Source organism: Pholcus phalangioides, unplaced genomic scaffold, assembly GCF_987345545.1.
Source record: "Pholcus phalangioides strain wild (caught in Gottingen) unplaced genomic scaffold, Ppha-v1.0 ptg000018l_1, whole genome shotgun sequence".
NCBI classification, from domain to species: Eukaryota; Metazoa; Arthropoda; class Arachnida; order Araneae; family Pholcidae; genus Pholcus; species Pholcus phalangioides.
This window is the reverse complement of record NW_028301611.1, coordinates 19,897,603-19,911,348: the sequence shown is the minus strand read 5'-3', so window position 1 is coordinate 19,911,348 and position 13,746 is coordinate 19,897,603. Positions and strand designations below refer to the sequence as shown.

The following is a 13,746-nucleotide window of genomic DNA, read 5'->3' as shown; positions in this document are numbered from 1 at the left end:
TCTTCTCGATTTACCCGAACATGCTTATTGTATTTCTTTTTAAACACTTCAATTATGTTAGAATTTACTACCTCCAGGGGTATGCTATTTCATTTATTAAAACCCTAAAATTCCTTGCAACATCATAACCTAGAATTGTCTCTTACCAATCGATACTGGTGTCCCCTGTAAATGCAGTCGATTGACATGTATTAATAATTCCTGGTCCATCTTATCCATCCCATTGAAAATTTTAAACACTTTGGTCATATCGCCTCGAAACCTGCATTCATCCGAAGTCTTTCTTCATAACTCAAGCCCTGTGTGCCAATAAGGACACATGGAGCTTTTCTCTGCACCCATTCAAATGAGTCTATGTCCCTCTGTAGGTATGGTCTCCAAAACCTTACAGTATACTCCAATCCAGGACGAACTACGCCTCAGAAAAGCAGAAGAATGACTTTAAGAGAACGCGAAGAGACCTTTTTGAAAATAAAACCGATAATTTTATTTGAGATTTTTTGACCACTGCTGAACAATATTCAGCAAACCTAAGCCAGTCATCAATGAGAATTCCCAAATTGATGACCCTAGATGCATCCGGGATAGTGACACCATTCAACTCATGAGAAAAAAGTGGGTTGTTCGAACTAAAATGAACAACCATGCACTTGTCAATGCTAAACGTCATGCGTCATTCATTTGCCCAAGCTTCAACCCTGTTTAAGTTGGTCTGGAGCAACCCCTTATCACTTTGATTCTAGACCTTTCCCATTAGCTTCATGTCATCTGCAAATTTGTCAGCAATCTCATCGGAACCCTGATCAAGTTTATCGAAAAAAAAGAAAAGGTATGGGGCCAAGGACACTTCCTTGAGGAACTACACTTGTGACGCCTGTCCAATCAGAGAATTCCCTGTTCACCATAACTTATTGTGACCTATCTCTTAACCATGATTCTATCCATTTCAGCAATTTAGCCCCAATCCCAATGTCGTGTAAAAATGCCTCAAGAATTTACCATATTGGACCCGATAGAATGCCTTCTGGAAATCAAGGTCAACCAAACAACATATACATTTTTTCCCTTACCCAATGCCTTAGTCACATAATCATAGAAGCAAAACTGACTATAGGACAACTTTACCCATAACATGATGCCTCTTTACATTTTGATGAGATAAATTTTGTAAAAATACTATAAAGATAATAATCAAGAGGAAAAAATATAAAATATTACAAGATGTAGTAATAATCACTACAACTGTGCCCCATGCAGGGCTGCAACTATATAAGTCAACCATATCCCCCCCCCCCCCTCACATGGGTAAAGGGTAGCAGACAGAGCTCAAAACTGGTGCACTGGGATCCCAGTGCAAGAAAAGGAAATTAGTTACACATGACTTCCCCTTCCTGAACCCATGCTGTTTATCCGACAATGCATTATTCTCGTCTATCCACTTCACCAATTGTCTTTTGATAATAGTTTCCAAAATTTTCTAGAGGGAGCTTGTCAAACGCACTGGATGATAATTGGACACTGCTTCTCTACCCACCCTTTTAAATATCGGAACAACATTAGCAAGCTTCCAATCCATTGGGATGATACCCTACTACGCAACACTACTCCTGTAAATCTGTGCGACTGGCCCAACAATTCATTAGCACATTCTCTGAGGACCCTGGGATAGATATCATCAGGTCCTGATGCTTTGCTTGCACATACATTTTTTAGAAGATTTAGTGCCTTCACGTCTTCCACATGAATATCGTTGAGGATTTTATTACTCCACGTAACACCCGTATATTGAATATCATTTTCTCTATTACAAACTGACGTGAAAAAGTCGCTTAAAGCACTACACATGATTACATTGCTCTCTACCCTAGACCCTTCTTTCGAGAGGGGGCCAACTGCCCCTTACATCCATTATTGACGCATCTAAAAAATGATTTTGGGCCATAGCCAATGTTATCTGCCAACCTGGATTCAACTTCATTTTTACTATCCCTTATCGTTTTCTTCAACGCCCTTCTTTTCAGGTCACCTTGTCCACTTTTATACTCTTTTTTTTTTCTTTTCTTTTCAAGATAAAGGTTAAGCACGCTATCCGTGAACCATAGGGGCACAATGTACAAACACGCCTTTTTGAAAGAAAGGGTATGATAGTCGATAAGGTTTTTGTGGCCATCATTTGATGAAAATTGTTTGTTCGGGTTCGAAGACCGTTGTCCGTTTGAGTTAGTTCTCAACGTTTCCCCAACACTATTGGTTGGCCATAGGATCAACTGACCAATTGCAAAACAATAGTGTATGTCAAGCCACTCATGTACGTAAATACAATTTAAGACTCCGGAAAACTTGACTTTGATCCAGTTTTATCAATTCTCCTGATGATGCCCACCACTAGTGTTGGGGAAGCATTGAGAACTAACTCAAACGGACGATGGTCTTCGAACCCGAACAAACAATTTTCATCAAAGGGTATGATGTCGTGCAAAACCGAGCACAGTTCGACTAAATTCTTCCCCTCGACTTACCACCCTGACTGATTCTAACCGGTCTTTGAAAACATTAACAAAATGTTCTCTCAAAATATCAAAGTTAGTTCTCTGAAAACAAGGAACCAGTCTTCTGTTATCAACCTCACTCGAAGAAAAGTTACAGAAAAACTAATGATACGATGATCACTGGAAGAAAACTGATCCTCACTGAAAAATGTTCAACAAGATCCTCGGAACTAGTGAGAACTAAATCTAAAATAGCAGTATCCTTAGTGGCTTCTGATACATGCTGATACAAAAAATCATCGAGAGCCAAATTAAGAAAGTCCCTTTCATATTGATCTCTATATAGCCGAAAGATTCTCCCAATCTTTACTCGGGTAATTGAAATCCCCTAGTACGACAACTCTCTCATGCTTACACATGTATGAAATTTCATCATGAAGTTTGGCGATGCAGTTTAGATCCCTATTCAGTGGATTGTAACAAACCCCTTCAATAAGTTTATGACGCCTTTTGTTTTCAAGCTCAACCCATAGTTTCAATATCACTTCTCTGCATATTACTCTCTAGCCTTCAAACATGATTTCACATATATCAACACTTCACCCCCTTTCCTATCCGATCTATTTCTCTAAAAAGTATCGTATCCTGGGATGTGTAAGAAAGATTAATCCCCCATCATTTTCCCAAGATTTTGTAATGGCTATAAAACCCAGTTTCTCCGCAGCTATCAATAGTTTCTGAAAAAATCTTTATTACTTAAGCTCCTGGCATTTATTAGCACACATTTTAATTTTCCTGGTGAGTTCGTGTCAATAAAGAAGTCATTCAAGTCAGAGGTGGGTAATTCCGTCCATACTGTTATTATTATCAATAACTAACTCGGATTCCTGTCGACATGGTCTGAGAGTAAAAACCTGACCTAAGCCTATCGTAAACCATCCAGACCCTGCTCCTGTTCGAATGAATCCCATGCCAATGAAACCACATGTCGGTGAATGTGGTAATGGCTTTTACAATATTTTAAAAATTTCCATTGCTTTATGTATCACAAAAATCAATTTTTTTAATACTGCATTGATAATATTGTTTGAATGAGGAGAAATTAATTTTCCCCCTTCCTTTTTCTTTGTCAAATAGAACCATCACCATCATTTTGTCAGATTATCTGGCTTTCTCTGATCAATTTCATTACACTTGGATATCCTGTGAAGAAATTTGCAGTACACTTACAAATCTATCTTTTTCATAGCATCCATAGCATCTCTTGCCCAGAACAAACATCTCACATAGTCATCGCTGTGCTTGAACCCAGGATAACCAAAGTAGAAACCATATGTGACTCTCTGAAATTTATGGTCAAATAAAATTCTCAGAAGGCAAAAAAAAAAAAAAAAAAAAAATAAATAAAATCAACAAAAATTATGGCAATGTTAAATTGTTTACAAGAGAAATTTAGACAGCATATGCACCATATTATCATTTAAACTCATATAAATTATGAAGAAACTTTTTTAGCATATTGCGTATGGTAGTATCTCACTAACAACAAACTTCAAAGGGTCAAACATTTGGTTTGCTACATCCAAAAACGTATTTAAATTCAATCTAATAAAAACAAAAAGTTTATCATAACACAAAAAATATATTTTCAAGAAACACTTCATTACAAGGGCGTAGCGAGGGAGGGGGACTTGGTGGTCTGGTCCCCCCCCGAAATGTGAGAAAATGACCGAAAAAAGGGAAAAAGTTGGCCAAATCAATTGTTCTGTCACTTTGGTCCCCCCCCTGAACGAAATTTCTGGCTACGCCCCTGCTTCATTAGCATAAATATTTAGCAGTTTATGTACTCTTATATAAAAAAGATGTCAATGTAATTAAGTGTGTGTCAATATAACAGTGATATATCATAATTAAATGTGTGTTTCTTTCTTTTTAATGTTCTGACCTATGAAAAGTTTATGAAATTATATTCCCACCCTCAGACAAAGTCACATTTTTTAAAAGGGATATTGGAGATGCTCTCTGTGAAATGTTAAAATATACTGATATAATATAAATTTTAAGATTTCATCCATATTTGTCTCATCTACATACTGGAAACCAACAGATCTTGTTATTTCTAACTACACGTATCCCTTGATTTACACTATTTGGCTATAGCAGAATTTTTAAAAGTTGATTTTAGGAATTTCACTAGAAAATTCAGCTTTGAGTTTAATTTTAATCCTGGAAATGGGATTGCAAATTGAATATATATGGCCGCTGTGGTGGTCGAGTGGTTATAGTGCGGACTCGTGATGCGAGGATCCGGGTTCGAACCCCACAGTGGTGGTCGGCTGAAGTTGGTTTTCTGTGGTTCCCAACTTCAAGGCGCAAATGCGAGCCGATCTCCCCGTTAAAAAGTCTCGCCACAGAGAGCAACAGTCCTACAACGGTAAATCATTCACCCATAACACTTCACTCATAGTTAGAAAAACTGGGGACAGCACTACACATAACAAGCATTACACAGAAACAAAACTTTACGTCAGGTTGCACTACACGTACACGCACATTCCCGCATGTACCGATTCGTTGGGGGGTTCCGCGGGGGGGGGGTGCATTTGGGGTGTAGCAGTAGTAGGTAGGGACTCCAAAAAATGGCTCGGGGATCCATGATGTTCTTAAGGCAGCCACCTCGTTGGGCAATTTGCCTGTTGTGGCGTCGTATTTGTATTTGTATTTGTATATAACATAGTTAAATCCTTTGATAACAAAATATGATGGACTTGATGATCTAGCTGAGACAAAAATGAGAGAAATTCTCAGATACATCTCACTGATGAACAATATTTGGCAACACATTAACAATACTATGAGAAATTTAATTAAAAAAAGTGATTCTAGTGAAACTAAAATTTTCATATTTGTGAGAAGTATGTGGAATTCTCTGGCTTTGCTACTAAAGTTTTTATAAAAAGATGACAAATGCTGCTTGTCAGCTGAATCCCAACTGTTTCATTAAAAAGAGTTATCAGCTCATCATACGAGGATCTTCAGGAAAGAACATATCCGCACTCACTGAAATCAATCAAAAGTGAAGACAGAAAAAGTATTAATTTATTCATTCATATTGCCTAAATTCAAGGAATTTATTCATATATGGGCGATCCTCATGAAATTGGCTTAAATTGTGTCCCAGAAGTTTACATTAAATATATTTTGACACAAAAGGTTTTTTTGTCACTTTCTATTTATTAAGAAATCATCAACAAATAAGGCAAATACACAAGAAATACAAAAACACTTAATGCATTTCAAGACACAGTGGGTGTCGTCTTCAGAGGAAAAAATATTCAACCACTAATCACGATGACCGAGGATCCCACTTGGGTTGAATACCAAATCTTAACTGTCGGTTGCTCAGCTGGAAAAAATGTGTCTGTTCACTTCAAAAATCATGGTTAGAATGAAGCTGAAAGTGCGTGTGATATTAATGCAGCATCCTGATTGGATGCTGGCGGAATGCAGCTACCCGATTGATCTATTTGAATTTTCTTAGAATTCCTGTTCATAATGAATTCAAGCCATGGTGTTGCAGTCAGTGGTGTAGATTAATTATCATTTATTAATATATTTTTCAAGGCCAAAATATGTGCCTTCATAGAAATCTAAATTATCAGTGCACTTGTCTTTGTGAAAAACTCTTGCTTCCTGAAATCTAAATCTATGGCCCTGTTGCCAACAGTGAGTGGTGATGAGTGATTTTTCACATTTCTGAATGTAAAAAATGTAGATTTCCATGAAGGCACATATATTCAGGCGTTCAAAAATAAATTAGAAAACGACATTAAATCTACACCACTGATCACAACGTCATGGCTTAAATTCATTACGAGCGGGAATTCTAAGAAAATTCAAATAGTCCAATCGTCTAGCTCAATTTCACAAGTGTCTAAACAGGAAGCTGCATTAGTATTACACGCAAGCTCACAGCTTCATTCTGACCCCGATGTTTAAAGTGAACAGACATACTTTTTTCTACTGACTAACTGACAGTTACAATTTGGTATTCAACCCAAGTGGAATCCTCGGTCAGCATGATTAGTGGCTAAATATTTGTTCTTCTGAAGATGACACCCATTGTGTGTCGAAATGCATTTAGGAATTTTTGTATTTTTCCCGTATTTGCCTTATTTGTTGGCGACTTCTTAATATTCTTGGGTAAAGTTGATCTACTCTTCTAAACTTTCCATTTATATTCTAGTTTTTAAAAAGTCGCCACCCTATTCTTAATTTTTTCATCAATAGATTTTTTTAATTTGCTTGGACAAATTTTCATTTGTTAAGGAAATGTCCTTTAACTGGCTGTCCCCAGCACATTTTTAAAATTTTAAAATGATAAGTTTCTATCTTAAAACAAAAATATATTCTTTTTTTAAAATATACTTTTAGGGTCAGTATACTTTACATCTATTTTACAATTTTAAATATTTTTTATAAATATTTTACAATAGCCAAATGAGAATTTTCTCTTGCTTTTTTTCCTATTCGTGACATTTGGAAAACATTGCTTCAAGTACTACAATACCAGTTGCCACCTAACAAATTTTGAGTTGAGAAGGTTAAGAAGAATGTATCCAACACTGGAACCTCCTTTTAAATCAATTAGAATTGTAAATTAATTTACAAATTAGGTTTATTCAGGGAAAAGAGGTGAGTGTTTTTATTAAATGTTCTTTTCTCGACTATTTTTTTTTTGTGAGAAATATAGAATTAAAAATTATTTTCACATTACCACATGTTTCAGTTCAGAAACATCTATTATTTCTGAAAAGCACATGTTTTCAACATGCTTTGCTTTTTCATCAGTGTTGCAAAACATAAAAAAATGTCTTTCTCCTGGCATTAGATAACCAGAAGGAAGGTTTGATCATAAGTTAAGAGGGAAAAAGGTAGATAAAATCTGGTAAATAAATCTGGTAAAAAGGTAAATAAAAGTTTTTGGTCACAACATCAAGCTGCATCAATGTTTCATCTAAAGACTTTGTTTTGAGAATGCAACTCATGCACTCAGCAAAACAGACAAATTAGAATGTGTTGTCCCCATAAAATTGCTAAAAAAAGTGGCAAGAAACATAAATAAAAAAATAAATAAAAATGCAACTGATAAAAAATTATTCAGAGTATTAATACTGGTCGAAGTTGAAAATAAAATACCAAAATACAGTAAAACCTGTCTTCAACAGAACTTGTATTAAGCGGAAACCAGCCTTTAACCAAACAAAATCATGGTCCAGTGATTTCAATGCCCAAAATACACATTAAAAATGTGGATCAAACGGAACCTGTCTAATGTGGAAACAGAAAGGAAAATTTTATCCTTTAATGGAAAATTTCACACAAACACTTCAATTGTTTCACGACCAATTGACCAAAGGATCATACAAAATATTAGTGCTTCTAACTTCGAAATTTTTGATGCAATGACTACTTGACAATGCAAATTCTACTTCCTCCACCTTACATTTGTAAAAACAGTTACCATACTTAATGCTATGGTATTTGATAAGCCACATGTAGTGAAGCAGTTGCTTTCTGATATTTCAACAAATTTTTTTGGTAAAGCAGGATTTTCTATGGGAGAAATCAGTGCAATGGTTAGATTTCCAAATGATATACAAGACAAAAAATTATAAGCAAGCTGCTTTCCATGAGTTTAAGTGATGAGTAGGGCCGGAATTAGAGGGAGGCAAAGGAGGAGAGGCTTGGGCAGCAAAATTTAGGTGGTGGTAAATTTTAGTGGGAAAATCATCTAGTTTTTTAACGTAGTCCGGACAGCGAAACCATGTTGCCCGCCCCCCCCCCCCAACTCAAACAAAAATCCTAGTTATGGTCCTTGTGCTGAAGATTACGTAAACATAGACGACAATGTATAAACTAAACTTGACCTGACAGATATTGACACCTCTCATTGAAAATTTCGCAGAAAGTCAAAAAGAACATAAATGTAGTCCTTTCAGCTGAAGAACAATGTGGGGTGAAGTTTCTTACCAATGCGTTTTTTTTTTCGTTTTTTTGGTGAAAACCTAAATATTTAGTAATTACGGAGTAAATAATGTACATTATTTTATGTACATTTAGTTTATTTTCAATTGATTTATTTTTATTATACTGTACAGCCGGCCCCCCGTATTCGCGGGGGTTACGTTCCGGGGGTGACCGCGAATACGGGAAATCAGTGAATAACCGAAACCATAGTTTTCTTCTTGTATATCTCATTTATTGAACATCATGGGAAAGAGCAGGGTGACGCAGAGGATAGAACGAAATGTAAAAGAGGGTGCAGCGATTGTTGGCGATGTTTTCTGAAAGAACATTGTGATTTCTGTTTGTCGTGTCTTCTTCATATGATCAAGTATGTTGTAATATGATGACAAGGCTCCCTCTACCAACTTTTCTAAATGTGAAGAGCGTACCATATGGGGATCTGTGCCATGAAAATAATCCATTGCTGATTTGAACGTGTGAAGCCTTTCCGCTATGTTACTCATGGTGAACCTGTCTTCTACTTCTTTATCTTGATCTTCATTTGGCACCGCTTCAGTTTCAGGAGCAGTCAACCTGCATTAATTCCTCCTTGGTCAACATCTCTGAATTGCTATTAATTTAGCTGTTCAACTTCCTCTATATCCATATCATTGAACCCTTCTCCACCCACCTGTTTTGCTAATGTGACAATGTCTTTTATAGTCTCTTCAATTTACTCTGTTGAAGTGGTTGTATTCTTTAGTGCACATTGTGGCAAAATGTTAATCCAACCCAAGAGGATTGTTTCTCTCTTGGGGGCTGCCACGGCTCTGGTGATGACAGTAATGTCATTAGCGAGCCATTCTAAATATGCACAACTAAAATTTTGTAAACAAAACACATGAATGACAATTTTTGAGAGTTGAAAAAAAAATTTCAATAAAGGAAAAAAACCGCGAATACGGGGGGCCGACTGTACTTCAATTACATACAAGATTGTTACATAATTTTACACATTATGTTAATTGAACCTCTCAAGTGGAAACCTGTGTTAACAAAAAAATATCTCAGTTTCTTATAATTCTGTTGAGAAGACAGGTTTTACTGTACATATGGGACATGCCATGAGTGTCAAGCATAAATACAAAGTGTTGATTAATTTTAAATCGAGAAGCTATCCATATTTAGATGAGACAATCATAATTTTTTATGGGCACAGTATATTTATACTTCATCATAATTATTGTTTTTTTTATTGCTCTTATTGGGTTGCTGTATTTTTGATATAGTTTAGATATATACTCGACATCCATATTTTTTATGGACATTTTTTTTCAGCTCCCTCGTTGGGCATCTTGTCTGTTGTGGCTTTTGAATTTGTATTTGAACCAGGCAAAATGCTTTGTTTGATTTGCCTATCACTTAACATTAAATTTAAACTAATGTTTTTATCATGAATTTTTAACAAACTCCATCGCTGACTATATTTCATTTATTAGCAGGTAAAGAACTGTCCCTAAGAATTTTTTCGGATTGTTTGGTTAATTTTTTTCTGTTTTTGTCCACTTCATGAGAGTGACCCATATATGTTTGAATAATTAATTCAATCAATAAAAATTCCTTTGTTATTGGGTTCAATTTTCTTTCTGAAAAAACCAATCCTTTAGCCCTATTATTCACATGTTAAATTCAACCCACTTTACGAGATTTCATCTTTCGCGACTATTTGCAGAACCAATTAATCGCATCAGTTTTTTAATTTATAAAGCTCATTTTCAGAATTTAAAATTGTGGCCAAAACTCTGGGCAAAATTTAACAGGTTGCAATTTAAAAAACAATTATCCTTCAAAATTGGGTTATAGCAAAAATGTGTAAAGTGACACATCACTTTAAGCAAGTATCAAGCTTTCATAACATAAGCGAGGGATATCCATACTTCCTAAATGAGAATTTTTGCAAGTACACATTTTGAATTACATAGCTCTTAAAATTGCAACTCTATGACCTCATCCAAAACAATGAAATAGATGGGCTTGTAAGGAAGAGGCTTCAAAGTAGCAAAATGAAACTATTATATAGATATCATTTATATCAAACTATAATACAAATTGCATTCAAGTTTATATTAATCATGAGTCAGCAATTTAAGAATATTTGCATTATTTTTGATAGTCCAATGTCAAAGAAAAAAAAGAACATAAGCACCAGAGAGCTGATGTAAAAAAAAATGGTTATTATAACATGGAGACAAAATTATCAGTGCATTCCAGACTGATTTCACTCCTATGGCACATTTTAACAATCTGCATCTCATTTATGACAGCTAAAAAAATTAACTTTCATTAAAAAAGTCAAATATTTTTTCATTAAAACAAAGTACTCACTTTGTCATACATTATCTTTGACATTATACCTGAAAAAATAATAATAAGCATAGTAATAAGACAAACTAAATGTGTGAATTACAGTTATAAAAATATTCAATTATATGTAATCTATATCCAATGATAATTATCAATTATTACAGCAGAGTTGCTCAAAACCTTAAGGTTCAGTTAAATTTATAAACCTTGGAACTATGCGGAAAAACTGTCACATGAAAACTGTTAGGAAAAAGAATGAAATTTATACATAAATTTATCGAGTAAAAATTCTTTAAGAATCCATTGTATTTATTCATTTATTTGAAATATTCTGTAGTAACAAACAGTGAATAAGCCCATAAAATGAAACAGATATTTCTGAAACAAAATTTTATAGATGAAGTGATGGCATTTGAAATTCAACTTTTAAACTGCTCTGATTGTGAATTGATGATGAGTGTAGTAAAATTACTGAAATACTTTTTGATGCTCTTTACAACACACAGGGGAAAGTTTTTTTTAAAAACTCACATTCTCACTCTCATTTAAGTAAAGTACAAAATTTTGTTTTTTTTTAATTTGAAAGTTGGAAAATGTCCATACCCTCATATTGGTTCATCAAATCATTAAGAATTAGGGTAGCCTCCTGAAGTTTGCCTATATCATCTGTATGGTCGAAATCATGTAAACTAGCTGCTCCAGCAACAACAGCTTGACCCATGCTTGACAATATTTCAAGTTGTTGAGTAGTTTCAGCCTAGGAGGAAAAAAAAAAAATCAATAAACTAGAACCTTGATAATCTGGAGTAATGGTGCAGAAGAGGATTTTCCCAGACCACATTTTCCCAACATGCTGTAAAATGAGCAGGAATACGGTCAGTTGTTTTATATGTAAGAATAACACAAAAAAATATGCTTACAATATTGGCAAGAGGATGTATGCAGACCTTGATTTGTTCTTCATTTCTTGCATCAGATTTATATAAAACTTCCATTTCTGGAAAGTTAATGATAATAAAATTATCAGTAATATGATCCATAAATGTAACACATTCTGAAAAATATAAATCTCACTCACATGCAAAGATTCAAATAGGGTATTTATTAAATATATTAATCTTCTCTTTACCTCTTTTTCTTTGTATCCAGGGTGCAAGATATAAAAAAATACAATCCGGCAGAAGCTTGTGTGGTTTTAAAATTTTCATGTAGCAATGCAAATAAAAGGAAGTTACACACTTATAATGAACACAGATAAGTTGAATTCATCTAATTAATGACGTAATTCACACAAGTTGAATTAATGCCTATACTAAACTTTTCCAGCCTTTCCCTACATTTATTAAAGTTCACTTATGTCATTTTGAAAATTAATAATGAATAGCAAATTTTGTGAATTTCACAAGTAGAGTTAGTATTCTCAGACACTAATATTCTGATGGTTAACTAGGTGCATGGGAGTTGTTGATGACAAAATTTGAAGCTTCATGCCATGCCATAATATTTAGGACTTACCCACAAATCTATTTGAACATATCAATCAAAATATTGAATTTAAATTTGTAATCAATTTTCAAACACTATAACAGTGTTTTTCAACATTATTTATCTCACAGCACACTTAAACCTACAGTAAAACTTCCACAGTACACTTGAATTCAGATAAGAAAATTTAAAAAATAAAATAAATATTTGCAAGATAATTATGCCTTTTACCTGGATTTTTGCAGAAGAAACACTAATTTCTCTGGAAACACTATTTCTATTTTTCTTCTTTGCAAATCTAGAAATACTTGCAACTGTTAACATATAAACCCCGTTTTGAATTATTTTTTGTCTTTTTTTATATGGTCTTCATTCTACTCTTTTTTCCTTATAATTAGGAATCAAAACAATCGACAACAGGAGAGACAAGGCAGATTTAACACACATCTGATTATCCTTCTAGAACTCAAGATAAAATTTATCCACAAGTGTGATGGGTATGTTAGATCAAACGAAAGGCTGACAGGGTAAGCTATTTTGATTGGTCAGTCAATGAATAGAATATGCGTCATGATTATGTATAATTACAGACTTATCACACTTGGCGATGTCAAATGTTGTCAGAGGCATTATAGCAAAAGCTGGTGATATTGATGTTTCCTGATTTGAACACATTCTTTTTGAGACTACAGTAGGGAGCTGAATTGTGGAATACTGCATTTAAGATCATCACCGATGTATTTAAATGTACTAATATACAACAGAGATTTTTCACTAAAACCAGAAATAAGTAAGTGTAAGTACTAGTATGACCAATACCGTACTTAGAAATTCTTTAAAATCTAATTTAGTGTTAATTTCTTTCATGAATTTATGTGTCACATCCACAAAACTCTTACACATACCGATTGAAAAACCCTGCATTGCACAAATGCAGTGTTCTCCTTAAAATTGTTTCATGACCGGCCATGGAGACCATGGAGACGCTTCTGCTTTAAACCATCATAAAAATGTGAACACATTTCAATTAGTTAATTTAACCCTACTTGGAACACCTAACTAAAAATTTCTGGATTGTCCACCTGAAGATTTTTTTCTAGGGGGAAAACACTAAACATATTTAGTACTATAGGTCTACACATAGCATAATTTGTAGTAATAGACCCACCTCGAGATATTGTGCTTTCTTTTTCACCACCTATAGAGAATAAATTCATATAATGAGAATTGCAATACAAAAGAAAAAAAATTGAATAAACAACAAGAAATAACAAAGTAAAATATAGAACCCCCCCCCCTTATAGTAAAGGAGGTCAGATACATTTTGAAAATTTAAAAAAAACTATTCTCATACGAATAAATAATTACGAAGAGCTTTAAAACAATTAAACATTGTAGA

At 34.3% G+C, this 13,746-nt stretch overlaps 1 protein-coding gene across 1 annotated transcript in view; it reads right to left on the bottom strand.

Annotated features, from left to right (window-relative positions):
- Positions 1–13,746, bottom strand: part of LOC149072049 (adenylate cyclase type 10-like) — a 132,215-nt gene that overhangs the window by 94,760 nt on the left and 23,709 nt on the right. Inside the window, exons 7-11 of the mRNA XM_089247635.1 lie at positions 13,516–13,545; positions 11,783–11,859; positions 11,466–11,619; positions 10,884–10,912; positions 3,720–3,832 (exon numbers count right to left, since the gene is read on the bottom strand). Of these exons, the coding sequence (XP_089103761.1) occupies positions 3,720–3,832; positions 10,884–10,912; positions 11,466–11,619; positions 11,783–11,859; positions 13,516–13,545 (403 nt within the window). The remainder of the gene's footprint in view (positions 1–3,719; positions 3,833–10,883; positions 10,913–11,465; positions 11,620–11,782; positions 11,860–13,515; positions 13,546–13,746) is intronic.